This window comes from Didymella exigua (genome assembly GCF_010094145.1).
Source record: "Didymella exigua CBS 183.55 unplaced genomic scaffold M421scaffold_15, whole genome shotgun sequence".
In the NCBI taxonomy this organism is placed as follows: domain Eukaryota; kingdom Fungi; phylum Ascomycota; class Dothideomycetes; order Pleosporales; family Didymellaceae; genus Didymella; species Didymella exigua.
Window position 1 is genome coordinate 374981 of NW_022984789.1, and position 21568 is coordinate 396548.

At 52.2% G+C, this 21568-nt stretch overlaps 8 protein-coding genes and 1 non-coding gene across 9 annotated transcripts; 5 read left to right on the forward strand and 4 right to left on the reverse strand.

The window, feature by feature from the left end:
- Nucleotides 1–1640: 1640 nt before the first annotated feature.
- On the forward strand, nt 1641–3427 carry M421DRAFT_92808 (glycoside hydrolase family 79 protein; the record flags this gene model as incomplete). Its single annotated transcript, XM_033598063.1, has 2 exons — nt 1641–2460; nt 2514–3427. 2 exons carry the CDS (start codon nt 1641–1643, stop codon nt 3425–3427), a joined length of 1734 nt encoding a protein of 577 aa, XP_033448221.1.
- Nucleotides 3428–3476: 49 nt separating this feature from the next.
- On the reverse strand, nt 3477–7016 carry M421DRAFT_421171 (uncharacterized protein). The gene has a single exon (XM_033592736.1). The coding sequence runs from the start codon at nt 6794–6796 to the stop codon at nt 3746–3748; it is 3051 nt and encodes a 1016-aa protein (XP_033448222.1). The 5' UTR covers nt 6797–7016; the 3' UTR covers nt 3477–3745.
- Nucleotides 7017–8518: 1502 nt separating this feature from the next.
- Nucleotides 8519–10370, reverse strand: M421DRAFT_421172 (Zn-dependent exopeptidase). The gene is made up of 3 exons (XM_033592737.1): nt 10219–10370; nt 9359–10167; nt 8519–9310 (listed from the first exon to the last, which is right to left on the reverse strand). Exons 1-3 carry the CDS (start codon nt 10335–10337, stop codon nt 8757–8759), a joined length of 1482 nt encoding a protein of 493 aa, XP_033448223.1. The 5' UTR covers nt 10338–10370; the 3' UTR covers nt 8519–8756.
- Nucleotides 10371–12039: 1669 nt separating this feature from the next.
- Nucleotides 12040–13101, forward strand: M421DRAFT_392633 (uncharacterized protein; the record flags this gene model as incomplete). Its single annotated transcript, XM_033590029.1, has 5 exons — nt 12040–12060; nt 12112–12305; nt 12364–12518; nt 12568–12700; nt 12765–13101. 5 exons carry the CDS (start codon nt 12040–12042, stop codon nt 12892–12894), a joined length of 633 nt encoding a protein of 210 aa, XP_033448224.1. The 3' UTR covers nt 12895–13101.
- A 1336-nt stretch (nt 13102–14437) lies between these two features.
- On the reverse strand, nt 14438–14518 carry M421DRAFT_t76. The gene has a single exon. It is a non-coding gene; the product is annotated as a tRNA-Ser (tRNA).
- A 744-nt stretch (nt 14519–15262) lies between these two features.
- Nucleotides 15263–16077, reverse strand: M421DRAFT_165181 (uncharacterized protein). Its single transcript, XM_033587716.1, has 5 exons — nt 15870–16077; nt 15720–15815; nt 15625–15663; nt 15476–15574; nt 15263–15423 (listed from the first exon to the last, which is right to left on the reverse strand). Exons 1-5 carry the CDS (start codon nt 15958–15960, stop codon nt 15368–15370), a joined length of 381 nt encoding a protein of 126 aa, XP_033448225.1. The 5' UTR covers nt 15961–16077; the 3' UTR covers nt 15263–15367.
- A 1156-nt stretch (nt 16078–17233) lies between these two features.
- Nucleotides 17234–17642, forward strand: M421DRAFT_5639 (uncharacterized protein; the record flags this gene model as incomplete). The annotated part of the gene is made up of 3 exons (XM_033595398.1): nt 17234–17390; nt 17444–17508; nt 17562–17642. 3 exons carry the CDS (start codon nt 17234–17236, stop codon nt 17640–17642), a joined length of 303 nt encoding a protein of 100 aa, XP_033448226.1.
- A 1829-nt stretch (nt 17643–19471) lies between these two features.
- On the forward strand, nt 19472–19751 carry M421DRAFT_421179 (uncharacterized protein). The gene has a single exon (XM_033592738.1). It carries the CDS (start codon nt 19502–19504, stop codon nt 19712–19714), a length of 213 nt encoding a protein of 70 aa, XP_033448227.1. The 5' UTR covers nt 19472–19501; the 3' UTR covers nt 19715–19751.
- An 823-nt stretch (nt 19752–20574) lies between these two features.
- M421DRAFT_421180 (uncharacterized protein) lies at nt 20575–21472 on the forward strand. Its single transcript, XM_033592739.1, has 2 exons — nt 20575–20889; nt 20937–21472. The coding sequence occupies exons 1-2, from the start codon at nt 20603–20605 to the stop codon at nt 21409–21411; spliced, it is 762 nt and encodes a 253-aa protein (XP_033448228.1). The 5' UTR covers nt 20575–20602; the 3' UTR covers nt 21412–21472.
- The last annotated feature ends 96 nt before the right edge of the window (nt 21473–21568 follow it).

Sequence of the window (21568 nt, forward strand, 5' to 3'; positions counted from 1 at the left end):
GCAGATATTCGATGCTGTGGACTTATTTTACCCCTGGACATATTTGCGCATGTCAAATTCGTCTTGGCGATGCGGCTGAAAGCCCAAAAGCATCGAAGGCCCGATTGCAGCGGGCTGTCGGCGAGCCTCACTAGTTAATTAGTGCGTGCTCTCGTTTGCGTGCTGCGCGTTGTGGATCCAGCAAAGAGCCAGACCGCAGCTGACTGTGATTGTCAATTAGTGACGTCGCGAAGCTCGGTATCTCGAGGAATCCACAAATTGTGTTTTGGGCAGCTGCATGTTTCAATGCTATGAACATGCAATATGAAAGGGGCGTGCCATGTCGTGCAGCAAGATAATTGCGTGGCTGGGCTGCAGACAGTACAGACTCCAGCCTCACGTCACACATGATCCCATGTGGCTAGTGACGGTGTACTTTAGCCCTCCTGAGGACCTTTTTGTGCAGGGTCCTGTCATACCATACGATCGAAAAAGAACATCGCCATCATGTGAGATCATGGTGCTGCAGCGAGCAGGCCTGCCTTCCCCGTGGCCCGCGGCAGTTCTTGGAAATACCAGGCTTGGCGCGCGGATATCGGAAGGAAGTGCAGACGATCTTCCTGCATATGCAACCGGGCTGGAGGTCACAACTGGGGAGGTTGGATGACGCTGATGTCAATTTGGTATTCCTTTGATGATGGGGCAGGGGGAGGCTGATAAGACATCATAAGAGTCTCAAATACGGTGAGCGAGGCTGGTGACGGGCCCAGGCTGTGAGTAATAGTCCTAGTTTGTTCTCCAGCTTGCAGTGGAGCGCCGCGCCTTTGCCAAAAGGGATGCGCGAGAAAAGTGATGCGCTGAGCGAGAAAAGTGATGCGCTGAGCGTCGAAATCAAGCTTTCCAGACCTATAGTTCGTGTGGCATGTCTAGGCAATAAACGAGACTGCCGCTTTCCCTAGCCCCATCCACGATGAGCCTATTGAGCGTTTGCCTCTGCGCCCGCCGTCATCCGCTGTTGACGAAGGTATACTGTGGTCTTCCAAAGAAGCATAATTATTGCAGCCGTCAGAGAGTTGACAACAAAGGTTCTAGATAACGGCGAGAGGAGAAAGACAAATTGACAATGTCCGACGCGTGGGTCTCAATCAAGCTTTAAATGTGTCTACAGATCTGCGTTACCGTAATTAGCAGCCCGTGCGAGCTCGTTCTGTCTCTATTCGCTGTCGCTCGATCTGACGATGCCGCATGTAGGTGGGCGTTCCCTCACGGTGGTCCCGTCAAGCAGGCAGAGCTTCCCGGTCTTCAGAATGCGCGTTTCAGTAGGTACACGCGTACGCCTCAATGGCTGTCGCGAGTGGCCGTGGCCGTGGTGAGCGCTTGCTGTCATGACGTTGTTCACGGGATGGTGGAGCCGCCGATGTCTTCCGTCGCTTCCACTCAACAAACATGCGACGGCCTAAGCAGGCGCCATGCGTCACTTGCTGTGGGCGATACTGCTAGCTCGCCTGCTTCACTACTAAACTTTCCCTTTTCTCTCCCCGTCCGCTCGCTCTAGATTTAAAACAGTCCTGTCGTTTGTGCTGTGCCCGTTTGCCTTGCTCGGTTTTTTAGCAGTTGTTATTGACGGCACCTGTTTGCGCACATTCTAATTCACAGCCATAATGGTGCGCTCGCTATTGCCCACGAGCAGCATTGTCCTACCGCTGCTCTCGCTATCACAACACGCCCTCGCTCAATCGTTATCGCTGTCGCCGTCAGGGAGCGCCCCCGATGGCGCCTCAGAGTATCTCGATGCCTCGTTCGCCGGGTTTGGCATTGAGCCCTCGAACCTGTTCTCATTCACTGGAGGCAACACGCCCAACCAGCTGTCGATAAAGCTCCTCCAGAACCTCGCAGACTACTCGGGCGCGCCGCCACACATTCGGTTAGGAGGCAACACGCAAGACTACATGCTCTATGAGTCAGATTACACAGACATTGCTTGGAAGAAGAACCCCAGCTCAACGGCGCAGGGCAACATCGCCGCCGACTCGATGATCATCGGGCCAGGATACTTCCAGGCATTGAACCGCTTCCCCAAGGACACACCGGTTACGTTTGGCCTCAACTTGGCCTACATGGAGGATGATTGGGAGGACCGCATCGTGGCTGCCGCCCAGGGTGCTGTCTCAGGCATGACCAATGTCAAGCTGTACTCGTTCGAGGTTGGCAACGAGCCCGATCTGTGGTTGCAGAACACCTTCCGTACCGCGCCCTGGGATGGAAAGCTATACACAACACAGTTTCTCGACCGTGCCGAGGCCGTCTACACCCGTGTGCTGCAGCCAGCGGGTCTACCTTCGTCCTTCTTCGAGCCCCCTGCGACTGCATCCACCATCGGCACCACCTTCGAGATCTCACAACTGGTGAGCGATGGCATGATGGAGGGTAGGAACGGAGACAACTACGTGACTGTATGGAACCAGCACGATTACTTCTATTGTAAGTCGCCACCACCTTAAACTGTGGTACGGAGCTGCACTAACAGCTGGCAGTCATTGGCGTCACGCCTACACCTATTACACTTAATGACCTTATGCAATTCGACCAAACCAATACCCAATTCGCATACTGGGAGAAACAGATCAAGATTGGCCTAAAGACTGGCCTGCCCTACGTCCTCCGTGAGATGAGTTCCATTGGACCCATCGGTATGCCTGGCGTCTCTGACGCATTCGGTGCATCTCTCTGGACCCTCAACTTCTTCCTATACGCCGCCTCCCTCGACATTGCTTCCGTGCAGATGCATATGACTGATAACTCCAACGCAAGCGCCTGGCAACCGATAGAGTTGTACGGTCGCGCTCCATTCGTACGAACACTCTACTATGCCCATGCCGCCATGGCACAGATCGTCGGTAACGGTAACGGTACCACTCAGATTTCCAGCATGAGCACCAGCAACGTCGGCTCTTCGTACGACGGTCGTATCCGCGCATACTCCATGTACGCTCATGACAGCCTGCAGGCTGTGATCATGCTCAACGGCAAGCAAGCCAACGAGTCGCAGTCCAACAAGGGCAGCTTCACCTTCAACGTCAACTTCGGCTCATCCAATGCCAACAAGGACGTCTACCTCTCCTACCTGACCGCTGATGGTGCTGACTCCCAGACTGGTGCCACCTGGAACGGCATATCCTATTCCGACACCACTGGCGAGGCAAGCATCGTCGACACCACACTCCACACAGTCACCCTCGATAGCTCCGGCAAAGCTGCAATCCCTGTTCGTGATTCGCAAGCCGTTGTTGCCAACATTGGGTGGCAGATCGGGAGCACAGCGGTCCTGAAGAGTGACGGCAGCACTGCTAGGAAGAGTAACGCTAGTCCTCCCACCACGCCCACCATCTTCACCGCCGTAGCGGCCATGATCGCCACCACCTTTGTTCTCCTAGTCTCCAGCGCCTAAACCTAGACTCTTAATACGAGATCGCCATTTTCCTTTTGTCATTGCATAACTGGGTACAGGCTATCAAGCATTTGACGGCGTTACATTGGGAGCATGTTCTGCATTTAGTTAATTGCTAGACTCCAGTTGGAGCCGCTCACGACAAAACTTTTCATTCCTGTTCGGTATCTGGATATTCGCCTATGGCGGAATCGGGTAGCGGCGTACATAAGTGTACATGCATACATGAATCACACCATGTTAAAACTTCAAGTTAAGTTCGCACCTTCCTCGCAGAAGCGCCTGGTGACATTGGACAAATTAGAGAGGAAGAGACACTCATGGCAGCTCCCTATGCTCCGGCTTCATACACACCAGCTCGTACTCAATCTTGTCCTGCAGCCTGTTCATCTCGAAATTGTGCTCATACAATGCAACATCCTCGCCACTCTTGCTCTGTCCCCTCAATGCCGCCGCAAGCGCCTCGAAGAAATTCGGAAGAAGAGCCTCCGTATCCCTCTCAATCTGTGCATTGAAGATATCGCCTCGGCCCTTACTACACAACCGCTTGCGTACATCCTTGACAAACTCCACGCGCACAGCCCCTCCCCGTACAATAGCCCTTCGTGCGTCTTGATCCCGCTCAACCCACTCCCTCACAATGCTCGCATGCATATTCGTATGAATTGATGTAGGTGGATGCCCCACAGCTGCACGTTCAGGCAGCCCAGTGTCCGAGCGCTCAAAGCGTCCACGGATGCCGAATACATTTACCAGATGCTTTGTCCGCGCCTTCCGCACCGCCGTGGCGATCTCAGGCGTGATGGCTTGCGAATCCAGACTCATAGCGTCGCAGAAGGGTTGTGCACAGCTGGGTACGCCACAGCGTAGTACCGAGGCGCCGAAAGGGTTTGCAAAGGGAATGAGTGTGTTGTGGGATTCTGCTTGAGTGGGATTGATGAGAGCGGCGTTGTGCTGGGCGAATATCGAGAGTAGGATGTGCTGGTGGGAGGAGACGGGGACCGAGAGCTTCGGGTCCAAGACGGCGGGGGCGAGGGGCTCGGAGTGTGTTGTAAGGTTGAAGAATGTTTGCGCTGTGCAGTGGCCGCGCTGGGTGAAGAGAAGCCAGAAGAGGAGAATCTGAATCTTGTGCATGATGGCCTTGTTGGTCACGCTGGAGGACACCTCTGCAAGGCAGATGGATAGGCGTTGCTTGAAGATGTCGAGGTCATCGAGTATGGAAGCTTCGCCGTGATCCACGGGTACCAGATCACCGTTGAAGTCGTAGTAGATGACCTTAAGGTACTTTTGCTTCCAGTGCTCACGGTCGGCAAATGTGTCTCCAGACCCACGATTTAGGGCAATCTGGAGATCTGCAAGATACTTGGCAGCAATCGAGTGCAGCAGCTTCGCGGACTGTAACCGGCTGACATTGTCAATTGAGAACGCCCCTGTGTGTTGACCAAGGGTCAGAAGGCTCTTGAAGCCCGCCACTGGGTAGGTCACAGCGAAGCTTGCAAGACCATTGGTCTCAAAGTCTTTCGCTGCCCAAAGCAATGCCTGTGGGAACCTGACCCATTCTCCGGTCTCATTGAACGTCTCGCGTGTGCGTGTGTTCTGGATCAGCTGATCGAGCATCCACCGAAACGTTCCAAGGCGTTGTCTAGCCTCATGCTGCTCATCTACAGGAATCTGCGAGGTATTCATACCAGCTCCTGCCCACGACTTCATTTGCATGACGTTTTGAAGTATGGACATGAACAGCTGGGCCACTCCTGCAGCGCCAGTAGCCAGACGTGCAGTCAAAGCTGAGTAGAGCTGGTCGTTGATGTACTTTTTGTTGCTTCCGTTGTATTGGACAGCTGGGATGACAGCCGTAAGTCGTTCTTTGTAGATGGACATGCCTCCAGGTCCGAGAAGTGCACACTGGAAGCACACGTTTTGGCTCGAGATCAGATCAACGTTGTTCAAGGATGCTCCTGCAGCGAGAGGGAAGTTGAGGGCAAAGTCGCTTGTGTTATAATCCGTGTGCTCAGGGTCAGTCTCCTTGAAACAGATCGACATGATCTCTTGGTTACCGCAGCATACAAGGCAGTAGCCCTTACACGATGGCGCTTCCAGATCCAATTTAGCCATATCAATCGTAGCACTTGAGTCAACCTCTTCGGCACGCCGAGCTCTGTTGCTTCTACGACCTATAATTTCTGCGTTGTAATTGGCAGCCTCAGTAGATGCCAGTGACCTCAGTGCTGCATCCACGAGTTGGTTGCGTTTCTTCAGTGCCTGTTCGGCTGCTGACCCTGCAAAATCGGCAATTGTTTTTCGGTAGTCTCGTCGGTTCGCCGCATGTGCGGCACGGAGTTGCTGCTGAAGCTCCTCGCGCTGTTCGTCACTTGCCGCGGTATCTGCCATCTGGACGATAATGGCTGCGCCTCCATTTCGGTCCTCTAATTTAGGTGCCACCTGTTCGACTTTCTGTGCTCGAACGAATGTACGAAGCTCTGGGATGCGCTGTCGGGTCTTGCAAGCAATGGCAAGAGCATCGAAAGCCTCGTCGGCCAGAAGATTGATCGCATCTGAATCTGAGAGTAATTTAGATGCGAGCAGAGCATCAAGGTCGACGTTTACCGGGCCGTAATGTTGCGCCTCCCATGCTGAACCAAGGCTGATACTTCCTGTGCTTGCTAATCGTGTCTCTGATCGGGCGACCTTGATGTGGCTCTTTTGGCAATGGGTGAAGAAGTCGGTTTCATCTCTGAAAACTGTCAGGTCGGTCCAGCTGGCCAGATCTCTTGCCGCTGTAGATCCGCCCAGCTCCGCAAAACATCCCTTTCCTGCGACGACGTAGATCTTGCCTGTCTGCACATCCTTGAATAAGATCAAGGTGTCATGAGAGCTGGCATAGAAGGATATGCCAATACTGATGTTCGCTGTTCCGGGAGTACTACCGCGCGAGCCGGTTATGAGGAACACAAGTGGCACATTGAGAATCCCGGCGTCGTAAGCAAGGTCCGCCAGTTGATGGACATTGTCATCATAGATCTCTCCATCCGTGAGCAAGAACCACACGTCCGATTTTCTGATGGCACTCAGAGCTGCAGAGTTCGCAAGGATCTCGCTAGGGTACGTTCCGCCATGATTCGAACGCCAGTTTACAGAGTCAAATAGCGTAGTTGGGTTGTCGCACTTCGTACCCCACAGAGAAATTGCGTCCGTTGCGCTGGTGTGTCTTCCTTGGAAGGCGTCGACGAATGCACGCTCTTGGCGGAGTATACCACCTGTTGTAGATCCAGAGTCATCGACGGCAAAGTACTTGCGCCCCTCTAGAAATGCCGTGTATTCAGTCTTGTCCTCCTCGAAACTCGAAGGGACGATCTTCCAGGAGGCCATATCGAGCTTCGCTGCTCAGGTTCTGAGAGTTGCCACGAACTTAGTTGTTCAAAGGTGAAGATTCACAGAAAGAAGTTGGAAACAAGGAAGGTAGATAAAGAATTGATGCTGGCTCCGGGATTGTCTGACAATCGTGAAATGGAAGGGCCGGCCAGAGATTGCCAACAACGACTGCTGCGATGAGATTGAGGAAGAAGCCACAAGATCACAGCCTTACTTATGCATCTATTCGATTAGCATGACTGTTTGATACAGCCACGACGCGATCTGCGAATGAGGCCTAAAGGACGCATCGGTCGCCAGGCATCAGCCGAACGCCTTTCCCATCCTGGCTAGACTGGAGAGTTGCCTCCATTCGTTGTGTACATATCGAGCGATCATTTTCGTACAGGGACGAGAAAGGGGCGAGATGACACGGCACTCTGTTCTCGTCATGGTGTTACTGGAGTCAAGAAAGAAGGGCGGATGAAGTGAGAGGCTGAACGAGCGTTAGTGACTGAATGCAGTTAGGCTGGCCCGTGTCGTGGCGCCCTTTCGATAGTCACCTCCGTCACTCGTCTTGTCATCTCGGACCTGTGACTCAAGTCCATCGCCTTACCGGGTTATGGAGTGCCCGTGGTATATGAGACTCCAGGTCACTATGCTCAGCCGGCGCCTCACAGCCTCGGATGTGTTTTCGCAACACGGTATCACCACACAAAGAGATATGCCAGGGAAAAGTGCTGCACTCGCCCGTTTCTCAACACGAAATTCTTTGCGAACATACTGAATCAATCTCATGGAAACACCACATCAATGGTCGCCAAAGAAATTTTCAGCACGTTTCACCACACCTTGCCTGCTGAAAAAACTGTCATAGGTAAAAGCATCACGCTAGCAGTCGATGCCGATGTTAGCAATGCGGCTTCGTATATCAATACACGGGATCTTCGAGAGCCAGACCGAGGACAACATGACTGGTACAAGCAGCATGTGCTCCTACAACAGCACCAGCAGCGAATTACGGCGCTCCCACCCGGAAACTTCGTTGCACTCTTCGCGCAGTGCACAGAGTCGAGATGATATATATACGCTTGTCGTACCGGGGAATTATTGCAGAAATGCGAGCAGAGATGTTCTCAGATTGGCTGCAGCAGGTCCCACACCATAAAGAATCGACATCAACCGCATCTGTAAGCCAGGACTCAACATCCGCCTCGATTCAAAGTGAAGATTCTCACACCACGAGCATCGCAACACCATCTACGCCAAATTCAAGATTCAGTTTCAAACTCATTTCTAAGTCGCAAGAGATCTGTACACCTGCTCAGCACACTGAGCCACAATTCTCTTCGACAGGGGTTACCAAGGGCGTCTGCTTTTTTTCAAAATGCTGATGGCCTCGCGATACCGACTACAGATTCAAGCAAAGCAGTAGGTACGCAGCAGCCACTTGAAAGACCTCCAGTACCTGCCAATCTGCTTCAGATGTATTGTTCAGTATTGAGCCTGCAGCGACCAAGCCGGCGGCAAGCGAAGGGCCTCGGCCATACCTCAGCATCTCAAACGTCGACCACCTCAATACTTACAAAAGCGGGTCCTGGTCGCCATCAGCAGTAAATGGACGCTGTCACAGAAAACAATGGCCAGGTATACCCCCCACTAACAGCAGTACCAGTCAGGAAAGGCTGGGTGCGGAGAATGGCACAAGTGTTCGCAGAGCGCGGGGAGGAGAATCAAAACCAGAGAAGATCGTTCAACGTGCTCTAGTAAGCTAGGTACTAAAATATCCTGCTACTAGTTCCACTCGCTAGACATGCGATGCTAGCAGGAGGCGACATATCATCACTGCTAGTCTTTATTGACTCTCGTACTACTACAACAATGTCGTGCTCGCTTCGTCACTTCGTTATGATCATCAACAGCACTTTTACTTGAGAACCACATGTTTCCATCTCTCAGAGTCGGTGGAAGCTACGCTTTACACTTCCTGGCCGCATGTCAACAAGTGTCTCTCGCCATCAGCGGGTACCGTCCATGGTAGCTCGATACCTCCCAAGCTTCTCGTAGTCAGCATGGTGGCGTTGGCAGGGCTCTTAGGGATGATCTCATGACCCTCTGTAGCAAGTATTGAAAGCACGTGGGCAGCGGCTTTTGCGTTGATGGTGAGCGTCTGTGGGTTCGGGTTGTCGATTGTGTCACAGGCCTGGTGGTAGCACGGATCCTGCTCGACGCCAGTTCCGGTGTGCAGACCTCCCACAGGCTTTCCGATGTTCATGAATGACTGGTAATCACTGCCACCAGTGAAACGAGCAGCGGTGACGTTGATACCCTTCTTGGTGAAGTCCTCAACAAACATCTTCTCGATTGCGTCAGAGCCCGGGGCACCGGTGAGATTGAAGCTACTGCCATCACCATCAAAGACACCAAAGTAACCGCGAGAGACCATGTCAAAGTTGAGATATGTGAGGATGTTGTTCCTCTCTGTCACGTTGAGGTTCTGGGTGTAATATTTCGATCCCAGAAGGCCATTTTCTGAGTGAGATTAGCCCTGCAGTAGTGCATTTTGATTGGGGAACTTGCCTTCAGCTCCCCACCATCCGAATCGGACTTTGTTCTTGACTCCGAACTCCTCAAGAGCTCTTGCGATTTCAAGAATCAGGGTTGTGCCGGAACCATCGTCATTAATGCCTGCACCTGCCTGGACACTGTCCAGATGAGCGCCTAGCATGATAACATTGTTGGGATCACCGCCCTTGGTCTCGGTGAATACGTTTTGTGTGATTCTGGTCTCAACGGTCTGAGTCTGCTGGAAATAAGCCTCGACCGCTTCACCGGCATTGAGGCGAGCTACAAGGGCCTCGCCATCGACCTTGTTGATGTATCCAGCAGGACGGTATGCTTCCGGATTCGGTGCTGAGAGGGTACCACCAGTTACATTGGTGGTGACATCGCTGTAAATGATGACAGCAGAAGCTCCAGCAGCAACAGCAGGCTTGACGCGACCCGCAAGAGTGGTGCCGTCCGGGCAAGTTCCGCGCTGTACAAGTACGATTTTGCCTTCGACGTCGAGATTGTCATAAGATTCGTTGTTGCATCCCTCTGGTCCGGAAGCTCCAAGAACGAGAGGCAGTGTCAAACCCTCCGGGGTGGTTGAAGGTGAGTAGGAGAGGCCAATCACATGGTATGATGTGTTGCTAACGCTGAATTGGATGGAGTCGATGCGGTTAAACAAGGCTGGGAAGTCCTGGACCCATGTGTGGAAGTGCTTGTTCTTCTCTGTCTTCGAAAGGATGTACTTGACGCTGGCAGCGTATCCGGAAAGACCGAAAGCGCGGTTGCCGTTGTTCGCCTTAGCAATAGAGTCGAGAGCCTCGAGATTGCTCATAAGTCTGTTTCGATGTTAGAAGGCTGGCCTTCGACATTGATACCCTGAATCCTACTTCTTGGTTGTGATCTTCTCTTGGAGCTTCTTAGACGAGACCAGTCCTCTCCGGTCGTCCACCGATGCTGCAAGCGCCTGCGCCGTGCAGACCATCAGTAGCAAAGCATTAAACTTCATCTTGAAAGTGCGATTAGGGCTCTTTGTTGTTCAGTGGGGCTCGAGAACGAACCGTTGATGCGGGAGGCAGCACTTGATATACCCACGACCGGGTGGCTGGCAAGGGTGCACGGGCACGGGACCTTCCCATTCCACTGTTATCGGAGCATTCGACGCTTCTTCGCGGTCCCTGTGTCCAGAGAGGCAGTTACCAAGACTGCAGATCGCCGGTGCCAAGAGCGGAGATTGACACCTTCCCAAGTCGTGAAAGCGCTCTCCTTGGCAACTGCTGCTCGTCATTGTCACAACATCAGTGGAATAAACAGTTGTAGGATTGAGCAGATTTGTCGGAACATAGTATGTCTCTTCTCGAGATGGGAAAAAATCATAGCGAGTAATTCAGGCAGACGCATCAGAAAGCAAAATCGGCAATCGGGGACCCGATCTAAGCATCACACAAAGTCTATTTCGAGGGACTGCCGGTGCCATAGTAGTCAGCGTATTAAGCTGAGCCGAACCTGGGGTTTCTCCATCACTTTCACGATCGAAAGCGAATGCCAGGTTGAACATCATGAGCTCCCCCTCCTCTTCTTCGCCTTTATCCCCACTCTCACTGTCATTGGTCGTTACCATCCATCATGATGGGACCTTGGAAATTCCCACCCAGACGCTGTGTGTAGACCTCGATCCAGTCATTAGACTCGTCCTTTGTAGTTTGGACCCGGCTCCTGCTTTGCGATGAGAATCGTGTCCTTCAGCAGTTCGAAAACGGTTTCCATATCTCCTAAAGTCATGGAGCCGACATCGGCGAGGTCCTGTTAGTGATCCCTCAGGAACGACCGAATGATGTTGTTGCATTGTTCCTCCGACTTGAACGCGGTAGGCATCTTCTCGGCGAAACGCAGCATTATCGCGGCGTATAGGATCATGAAATCCGATTTTGATCGTGCAGACGCCATCGTTATCTGTGCTTGTTGACCGAGGAAGAATAGTGGTGGGATATGGTCGTGGAGCGATGAGATATCTCCGTTGGTTTCCACTTGTCTTGAGCCACACGGACTACGGTTGACGTCGAATACAATTGTCGCGAGTCTCTTCAACCTGAAGTCCAAGACGATGGCTACAAGTAGTAGCTGAGAGGCAGAACAGCTTCTCCCAGGATGTCAGATGTGATGCAGCATCGTCGCATCACCACCTTCAGTGTGAATCTTAACGGTCGGAGGCCTGAAAAGATGAGTGTAGACGACACCTAGTCCGTAGTTCCCGTTGTCCGGGATGTCCTTGAGCATCTTTCTTGTCTTGCCGAAGTGTGTCTTGCTCTCTTTCTGTCTTGCGGCGAAAAGTTCGTTGTCTTCCGCGGAGATCTTCATCAAGATCTGGAGGTCAACGTTTGTCTTGTAAGACAGAAAGTAGTGTGATTCGGGCGAGATGCGCTTCTCGAGGAGGTTGCTCTGGATCTCGGAGGAGGTCATACCGCTGCTGAGAGATCCTTCCAGGCTATACTTGTTGAGGAACGCGCTTCGCGCGCTCTGCCCTTGTGACGGAGAGAGCTTGACCTGAGGGCTCAGATCGTTGTACTCGTCGATCCCCCTCAGCCAGACTATCATGCGAAGTGCTTTGATAAGTACGGCAACGAGACCAAGTGCGAAGATGACAGTGCGTTGATGGCCACGTCCACTACTGTTCGATTTGACTCAGATACGTACAGAGCACGAAGATAAGGATGACAAGGAGGACTGGAAGAGTATGTTGCACCCGCCCCTATCAAACTAGCGCCAGCGCTAATACTTCACAGAGAAGGAAGAAGAACGCAAGAGCAAGTAGTGCCGTCTTTCATTTGCATTCCTCGATACTGACTCAACTGACAGAGAAGGAGGAAGCCGACCGCAAGTACAAGGAAGAACAATACAAGAAGAGTCGGTTCCTAGCCGCCTCCAACTTCGACATATCTACTGAAAAATGCGACAGAGAAGGAGGAAGAGGAGCGAAGTACGTCGCAACGTTTACCTCCAGCCTTCAATAAGCACTCAACTAATGCTCAGAACAGAGAAACACGAGGAGGAGCGCAAGAAGCAAGAAGACATTATGCTTACTTGATCCCATCGAGGACTGCAACCAAACTCCTTACTAACTTTATCGTAGAGCACAAACCTGTTCCTAAGCCTCACCCTCACCCTCACTCTGAGTCTCCCAAGAAAGAGGGTAGGTCATTCGTAGCTCAGCACCCACGCTCATTTACTGATACGCTCAGAATATAAACCCACTCCTCAACCCCAGCCTCACCCAGCGCCCCCGAAAGATGAGAAGGACAGTTACAAAGCATCGATCCACCTGCCTAAGAAGGAGGAGACCCCTGCCCCAGAACCGAAGCCGGAGTGGAAGAAGTACGTTTTCGATGAGTAGATCACCTTGAAGTGTGAGGGCGGTCACATTATGAACACTGGCAAGGCTTCCTAAGCTGGCTCGTTTCGATTCCTTTGAGCGCTGTTCGCTTTGTCAGATTGGACATATCTCGCCCACAGTGGTTCGAGACGTGAGACTACCCGGCTTGCATGTGGCCGAGGTAATGCTAGGCTGAGCTTGGCTACATACGCATTGGCCTGATGGCCTTTGCACTTACTGAAGTCCCTTTTTGACAGTAACGTAATACACGAGTATCCCACATGAGCTCCTCTTCTACCTCGAGACACTGCGGTGAGGCGCATGATGTTGAAGGCACGTTTCTGAAAAATCTCAGTACAGCATCCATAAAGGCCATTGTTTCGAATTTGAATGCGAGGGCAAGACGAGGAGCCAGCGGACCTGGCATTGTGAGGCAGAAATTGACCTCTGTGGAAGCAGTCAGGGCAGATTTACCTGGAGGCTACGCTAACAATATCTCTGGCACCCAGCTACCAAGCTTTATTTGAACGCGGAGGGAGCGGTGAAGGGGCCATGAATTTTCTGCTACAATCAGAGCTACTGCCTCTCGAGTTTCGTCTTCGGTCGTTCATGCAAGGCTAGAATGACATGTACGCTCCAAATGGCATCAAACCCTTCTATGGCTTGCCAACCCAGAGGTAAGTAGACAATTGGTGAGAGAGCTTGCGTGCATCACTGACAATGCAAACCTCAAGTGAGACTCCAACGAATTTGCTGTGAACTCGAAGCCATCAAGCAGAGTGCACGCTAGCTCTGAGCTAAGTACGATCCAGTAACGCGCGGACTCGCCCAAGCAGATACAACCTGGGCAGCTATGTCAGTATCATACGCGCATCGACCTTTACCCCCGCACCTTCACTCACAATACAGCGAGCGCACTGGGCAGAACCCTCACCGTCTACCCTCATACCGATCTACACCAATCTGCCGTGTATCTTGTCATCCTGTCTCCGACTTCACAGCTTGCAGTCTACGAGGTCCGTTTCAGCTCGAATGGAGCTATGTTCAACACAGACCCCTTTCTTTCGCCAGGATCGCATTCGAAAACAGCTCTCCCTCTTGCCGTATCATGATCACGCCGTCTTGATCTGACAACCTTTTAACCGATTCCAAGACCGTCGACTGACGACGAATGAAGACCTTGCGAGCGTAGCCACTTTCTAGTGCATAGAGTTCAGATTCGGCTATTACACGATCCATCCAGCTCCTAGATGCAAGACCCCTCAGTCTTCGCAGCTGCTAAATCCTCCCTGCCGGGTGAGCTCTTTAACGGATATTTAGAAGTCTCCAAGACACGGACCACCAACGACCCAGCCATTGAGACCTCCGACGAGGAAGATCATCCGCGAGTGCCGGTACCTCTCTTCAACGTCAAGCGCGTGAAGCCGGCGTGTGCGTTTGAGGACTATTCGCAGCGGCAGAGGAACTTTGCTATGCCTGCCCCGCCACCCTCGCACTGGTATCGAACACTTCCATCTTATTGCCCACATGCCAGACTCATCAATTAGCAGAAGCATGATGGTGCATGGGTCTGTTCTTGTACTGCTGCTCGATGGTCGGAATCGAACGGGCGCAACGGCCTCGGTTCGTGGCACGGTCCATCACAGACAAGTGCGGACCTCCCAAAGTCTCTGCAATACTGCTCCAGAACGTCCACACAACTCGGGCGCTTCATTCGGCCACTGATTCGCCAAAAAAATCGACGTTGGCAGGATTCGAACCTACGCTCCCGAAGGAACAAGATTTCTAGTCTTGCGCGATAACCACTCCGCCACAACGCCGAAGATCACTAGCTAGTTAGTGCTGATGACGATGGAAGGTTTCACAGACGGGATCATTATGTTCCAGATCGCTGGACACTGGGCAAAGCCAACAATGCCGCGCTCCTCATGAGCGTTGCCATGAGATCCGACGAGGACGGTGGGACAGCTCGAACCTACGCAAACCTCGACGAGCTCAACGTCATTGTTTAAAGATTCCTGTCAGCCAACTGTGCCGACATTTTCGACCCTAACGTCGTCGCGATGGGGGATCTGAGAGAACTCGTCGACACAATCTCCGAGGCTTGCACGATTGGTGTCTCCGCAAAAGGCCACTATACATTGAAGCAGAGGAAGCAAGGCCATGCTAGCGATGTAAATACAAAACCAATGGATCACGCCTGGACAGAGACCTTCTCACAGGCGCTCCTGCCAGACCTTCGAGCTCCCATTGTCATCAATCTTGACGACTCGGACAGCGAGGACACCAGCGAAGACGAAGATCACGAGGTTCAGACCGTGGACGACCCTGCTGCCAATACACCAATAGAGCAGCAGCAGAAGATACCATCTACATGCGCCGTCAAGGACTGCAAGAAGCCACCTAAAGAATTTGATCACTGCCGGAAGCGTCTGAAAAAGGGCGCCAAGCTGCTGTAGATCCCCAAGGACCCAGCGTACCTGGAGCATCTAGAATGGCTGAAAGGTCAAACGTCAGATGAGAAGGTAGAGACCTATCTGATCGACACAGAACATATCAACACCTTCGAGCACGTAATGCTAGTGGCCTGGCACGTGTCTGTCCGCAACTTGGCGGACAATGATGAAGAACTGCACGCCTTTGTCCATTACGATGAACACTCGGTCGACTCAATGTTTGGGAGTCTCGCCGCACTTGATCTCCTTACCGTGAAAATCGTAACACTCTAGAGACTGTGTTAATGTGGAGCAGATTGGAGCAAGTGATGGACAACGTACTGTCGTGGACTGGTGGCTTCTCATCTGGAACAGGCTTCTTCTCGCACTCGATCTCCTTGCCATGGTAATCATAGCATTTCTTGGGGTCTTGCGGAGGCTCTGTACCATGAGTCAGTGGGAGTTGCATGGATAAGAAGTGGTTGACCTACCATGCTCTGGCGCCTCATCTTTGGGTGATTCCTCAGGCTCTGCAATGAGATCAGCTAAACCTCCCTTGATAGCATCGTTTTGAACAGAGTCATACTCTTGTCAGGCTGCTTCTCGCATGCCTTTTCCTTGCCATACTCAGTAAAGCACTTGGGAGGGTATTCCAGATCCTTGACCTTCGGTTCTGTGGGCTCTGCACCATACGTTAGCGGTGGTAATGTGGACCGACCAGGAGTTGATGGCATACTGTGTTCTGGCAGGTCGTGTTTGGGAGGCTCCTCGGGCTCTGTGATGAAGTCAGCGATGAGTCTCTCGAGATCATAAACGTCAGTGGACATACTCTTGTCGGGCTTCTTCTCGGGCTATTTCTCACAGGGTTTCCCCTTGCCGGCATGGTCGTAGCAGTGTGGGGTGTAAGGCTCAGGAGTCTTGTGCTCGTTGGTGGTCTGGACATCCTGCTGGCGGGCCTGGATGGGCGTCGCTGCAACACTGAAGATCAGGATGGCGACAACGGCAGCCTGAGTGAGATGCATGTTGTCGGTCGGTGCTGGCGCTGTGTAGCAATTGAAGTGTTATACGAGAGAAATTAGAAAGCGATCGATGTTGCAACGACCGACTGAGGAAGTTGACAAGCTTGTCTCGTGCGATGCTGACTTCGTGGAGGCACTCTCTCTCCTCTTTATACAGGAGCCCGCTTGAAGCCTTCCGTGTGTTGCTACTCTTCCATCCAACCCAGTCAGGCCGCCTGCGCGGATGTGTTTCGGCATTGGAAGCTGGATTTCCCTAGAAGTACCCTAGAGGCTAGAGCCTTGGGGCGCGCCTCGAGTGCCGCGTTGCAGCTCCCATTTCCACGATAGTTTCAGCCCGAGCCCGCATTGCTGGATGCGAGTACCTATGTTGGATGTCAACTCCTTCCGGGCAATCGCCACTCGTGTGCTCTCGTTCCTAGGTCGCTGCCACGGCTGTCTACAAGGTAATATTGCCCAGGAGTCCACATCGCGGCGGAATCGCTCCGATGTTCCCGAGGGCACCAGGCGCTCCTACTTAGCGAGTACCTACTCAAGGTACAACTGGCTGATGAGCTATGAGCCAGAGCGCCCAGGAACAATCGATCAAGCCAATTCTCTTCACCTATAACCCACCCAGTCGAACTTCTCGCAGGACTCCAGACAAAGCCACTGTAGGCACTACAACACGGTTGCCTTGCTCATTAACGCTGAAGGCCCGCGCATTGGGCGCTCGAGAAAGCCTCAAGCAACCAACACAGGAGAGTTTGGAGGCATCCAGCACGCGTAACACGGTCAACGCGAGGCCATTGTCTCGCACTACCCAAAAGCTGATCGTGGAACAAGGCAAAAAGAGTCATGTGATAAGCTGCGTGGGAGCGCATGAGGCCCTGTCGGACGCAAGGACTTAGTCAGGAAATTGAAGCTACTGATGCATGAAGCGACCGACGCGTGACCCATACCGGTAGGCAGTGACGTAGTCGGCCCGAGCTTAAGCTAAGCCCCCTCCTCCTACAAGGCAGTCACGACCGCATCAGCACTCTTTCTACAACAATAATCCTGCAACTAAGTGACCCTTCAACAACAGCCTCAAAACACCGCCAAAATGTTCAAACACGTTCTCGCCGTCCTTCTTCAACTCTCCATGTTTCTCCTCGTCGAGGCTGCACCAGTTGCCGTCCAAAGCGCTCAGCCGTGGCAAGCTGGAACTGGAGGAGGCATCGTTGGATTCATAGTTCTTGTCCTCGACATCATTGCATGGAGTAAGCTTCCTCACTTAAGTTTCACTGAGCAATAGCTAACGTATGCGTCAAAGTCGAGATCTTTAAGTCCAACCGCCCCGTCTCCGGCAAGGTCATCTGGGCCCTCGTTGTCTTCCTCGTAAGTGTTCTTGCTTGGGCTTCAGTGAGCGTCAGCTAACATGCGCGCCACAGTTTCCTGTCGTCGGCATGATCATCTATTACCTCTTCTCCAACCGCCAGGCCCACAACACCTACGAGCCTATCAGCGCATAAGCGAGCATGGACACGCGACCTCTAAACATACCTCACAGTCCCAGCAACGGGCAACTGAATCGCCCGAGCATACAGTCGGCTTAATTGAGGAAGCAGAAATCTTTGCGAAGTTCACATTACAGGCGTACGCTCGATATTGGAAGTAGCGAACGGAGTTGGTGGTTGACCTCATTTCATTGGACGTTCGTTAGGCGCTTCTGATAATCATAGGGCGCGAAGATCGCGGCTGTAGTCACCGTCTATTCAATACGAATCATTTAAAACTAGATACGTACCACATCATGGTGCCTACACGACACATCCAACAAGCCTTTCAAGATGCTGCGACGGACAGACAGACTATAAGGACCCGGGAAACTCACACTACGCATAAACGTGATCAGGTCTCTTGCGTCAACGCCTTGCATTATTTTGAGAATATTCAGGCGTGCAAGTGACACCGTTCGAACTCAGCTATTGATTGGCTCGTTGTCCGAGAGAGTCTGTACGGGGGACGATTAAGGACAAAGTGCTAGAAATCAAACAGCGAACAACAAAACCCGGAACCCAAAACCTGAAAACGTGAAAACCTAAGAATTAGTTCAAGGACAGGAGCACAGAGCAGATGAAAGCAAGGGGGACAGCTCATCGAAACGCTGTATCGTATTGTCCTCATTCCATTATTTCGCAAAGATTACGAAGCCGTCTGGGAACCCGGCAAGTAGCCCAGCACTGGGTCTATGGTGCAGCTGAAGCTAGTCTTAGCTATCGGAGCAACCCTATACGGTTCAATCTACTCCATGCGCATCGAAGCTACGCGCTGGGTCTATGAGGTACAGTCCTGGCCTATGTCACCCGCCTTCAAGTCAAAGCTTGGGATCTGCTTCCTGCAGAACAACATCCTGGTTCTACTCGCTCGCTCGCTCGCTCGTCGACGTTGGTGGTGAGCTGATATGGATTTCTGCTGGGGCGGTTGTACGATCCGCTGTCTACATGAAATTGCACAAAGATCCAGCTCAGCTGCGAGATGTCTGTTCTCGACGCTGAGATGAGGCGACATCTTTGGAGCACCATCCTCGAGGTTCCGCTGCAGTCAAGTCTTGTTTCCGGCGGGCCATGCTTCATTCAAGTGAACGAGTTCTATATACAGCCGCCATGTAACTACAATGACGCAGATCTGGAAGCCGCAGAACCTATGACTAGACCATCCGACGTCCGATCAATACACACAGACCTCCGTTGCGATTACTCTAAGGCAAACATTCCCAGCTCGTCTTGCTGTTGTAAAGTTTCTAAGCGATCCTTTTTCAATTGGAACATACGAAGAAACCCTCAGACTCGATCGCGACATTCGAATAGCGTACAAGGACGTCAGACGCAAACTTCAATCAATCTCTGCCAATGCGCAAGCAACACCCGGAAAATTCGAACTTCAAGCAGTCGATTATGTGCTGCACCGCTATATATTGTCTCTTCATCTGGTCTAATTTGCTGGATCACTGCATGGAGCGACTTATGCGTATACCCGGGAGTCGGTAGTTGGGTCTTCGCTGGAGCTATGGTGGCTGGTGGGGTAGCAACCCGTCGTTCCCATATACAGAAACCGATCTCCCACGGCTTTGCAGACGTGGCTCCGGTTTCTCTTGCGCCTTCGCTTTCCGGTCAGCATCCCTACTTGGCGTTGAGCTACGCGCCTTGCACCAAGAGGGCAGCATTAGCGAAGTCAACATCCGTCCGACCTTATCAACATAGTCGACGACGCCGCAGACTGGTATCTACAGTGCACTAAGGCTGGAGAGACGGGTATCAAGGGGTACATGCTGCTCAGTATATTGGCTGTACAGATTGACGCGCTCGTACGACACGCTCCGGAGGAAGGAATGCCATTGATACTTGTCGAGGCATTAGAACGCGTGGGAGAGCAGTGTATACCTCTGCTTGACGAACTAGCGGGATGCAAACAACCTAATGAATATGTTGACCCTTGGCTGAGCACGGACTTCCAGCACTCGGCGGGCCTCTTGGAGGACTGGAACACGTTGATGGCAGATGCATTCAATCTTGGGACTCGGGTGTCATTTGATTTTTCTTGACCTGAGGAGTCCTGCCATGAGGATCATGAATGTGGCGAAGCCATACCCTCATGATGAGTTGTCGGACGATGATTTCGCCGACTATCTTAAATGAGAGCATCTCTTCGAAATTGCTTCTTGACTCGGATGTACAAACATTGGACGAGGTTTCGAGGTCTTTGGGATTTAAGCAATCAAGATTTTCCTGGCCCTTCAAGTCGATACACTCGACGGTTTTGATCAGAGCTAGCTTCTGCAGTGGTGGCCGGACGAAATTAGAGATAGGACGCGAGTAGAGTTATGAACTGTTGTACTTAAGAGACCTGCATGCTAGCAAATCTCTCAGCAGGTTGAATGATCCAGAAATGACGCAACACTAATGTTGGGCTCGGGACTAAGCGGTAAGAGTCAGAACACGACGCGAAAGGCAGATGACTGCTAGTGCGCCTATTACTCGTTCTGGGAGCGCATGTTGCGACTGAAGACTTGGTCGAGGAAGAGAGGCACTGGCAAAGCTTAGGAACAATGGAGGGTTGGGACCTAAGTTGCAAGGTGCTGTACCAATATCGAGGGTCTTTGGTGATGGTACCGATATGTAGCTTAGAACGCGTCACGACCAACGCCACTGATGTGGAATCAGGAAGGAGCGCGACCATTCCCACAGGTCGAAACGAAAACCTCATCATTGTCATGCGCTGCTCATGTTCAGCTTTGTGTCCACGACTGCGTCTTGGTGCTGTATCGTTGAACGTTCGCAGCTGAAGCTGTGTGGCGTCTCGCCAGTGAGACTCGGCCAATGACATCACGAGCGTCAGCTCCGCGCGACTGTCCATCAAGTGCGGAACGTACTTGACCGCTATTCCATCAGACGTAAGCCTCCCCGAGCTCTCACCACCATGCACTGACACAATGGGCAGTCTTCTGTCTACTTCGCAGCCGAATCTGGAGTGGAAGTCAGAAGCGCAGTTCGCAATGGAGTCGTCGTGTTTCTGCGTTGTTTGCGGATCGCCGTTCGACCTATCGGGTGACATTTACAACCTTGACGTAGAGGCGGCTCGCTACAAGGTCAACATAACGCATTCAAGACACCAGACAGTGGCTTACGGTGCTCAGTGGATGCGAAACCACCGCCTTATTAGCAGCCGACATGATATTCACCACCACAATTTAGCAGGCCTCTCAGAAGACGACTTTCAGTATGTATATTGGCAAGCGGCACGTGCTCTTAGTGACCTTCAAGTAGCTCTGCTTGTTACAACACATCCGACAGCCCTGATGTCTTTCTTTCCGCAAGATCAACATGGGATGATGGCAGCGAACATCTCTTCCACATCGATGGACTGTACCCGGATACCAACATTCCATACATCATTACCTTCAACGCGATGCAACAGGCCCAAGACTACGACACTGTCTTTCCACTACACGAAGATTGTCTGCAGATCAGTCGTCGCGTCATCGACCACCTCCAGCCGGTCGCTTCGGACGGCCAGTCTCGGTCCAGCTTATCCATCTTGAATGAAATTTTGCAGTCTCGTTTTCGTCAGAACGCAAAGCGCGCCAGATCTGATAGTCTCATCGCAAGGAACGACCTCCTTGATCTTTGCACTGCAACAGATATGAACGGTCCGAGAAGTGTTATCGGATTATCGCTTCTGGAGTGGTGGGAAGGACTGTTCGACGTCAGCAGCCATACACCGCTCCTCTTGCAATACTGATGTATACACAGAAATTTTACACAGATCCATTATGCTCAGAAAGTGTCACGGCCTGTGTCCACAGCCTGCTTAAGAACACTCACGCCCCCAACGCTCCTACAGTATTTTATAACCCGCCGAATCGAGGCTTGAGCAGGATAGAATGCCTGCCAGCTGA

What these genes read in the sequence shown, in the direction of transcription:
- M421DRAFT_421171 (XM_033592736.1), bottom strand. Translation starts at nt 6,796, where the DNA reads ATGGCCTCCTGGAAGATCGTCCCTTCGAGTTTCGAGGAGGACAAGACT.
- M421DRAFT_421172 (XM_033592737.1), bottom strand. Translation starts at nt 10,337, where the DNA reads ATGAAGTTTAATGCTTTGCTACTGATGGTCTGCACGGCGCAGGCGCTT. An exon ending in GAGAAGATCACAACCAAGAA is followed by an intron (nt 10,168 to 10,218) that starts GTAGGATTCAGG and finishes ACATCGAAACAG; the next exon opens with ACTTATGAGCAATCTCGAGG. An exon ending in CGGATGGTGGGGAGCTGAAG is followed by an intron (nt 9,311 to 9,358) that starts GCAAGTTCCCCA and finishes AATCTCACTCAG; the next exon opens with AAAATGGCCTTCTGGGATCG.
- M421DRAFT_165181 (XM_033587716.1), bottom strand. Translation starts at nt 15,960, where the DNA reads ATGTCCACTGACGTTTATGATCTCGAGAGACTCATCGCTGACTTCATC. An exon ending in ACACGACCTGCCAGAACACA is followed by an intron (nt 15,816 to 15,869) that starts GTATGCCATCAA and finishes CGTATGGTGCAG; the next exon opens with AGCCCACAGAACCGAAGGTC. An exon ending in CGAGAAGCAGCCTGACAAGA is followed by an intron (nt 15,664 to 15,719) that starts GTATGACTCTGT and finishes ATCTCATTGCAG; the next exon opens with AGCCTGAGGAATCACCCAAA.
- M421DRAFT_421179 (XM_033592738.1), top strand. Translation starts at nt 19,502, where the DNA reads ATGCCATTGATACTTGTCGAGGCATTAGAACGCGTGGGAGAGCAGTGT.
- M421DRAFT_421180 (XM_033592739.1), top strand. Translation starts at nt 20,603, where the DNA reads ATGGGCAGTCTTCTGTCTACTTCGCAGCCGAATCTGGAGTGGAAGTCA. An exon ending in CTCTCAGAAGACGACTTTCA is followed by an intron (nt 20,890 to 20,936) that starts GTATGTATATTG and finishes ACCTTCAAGTAG; the next exon opens with CTCTGCTTGTTACAACACAT.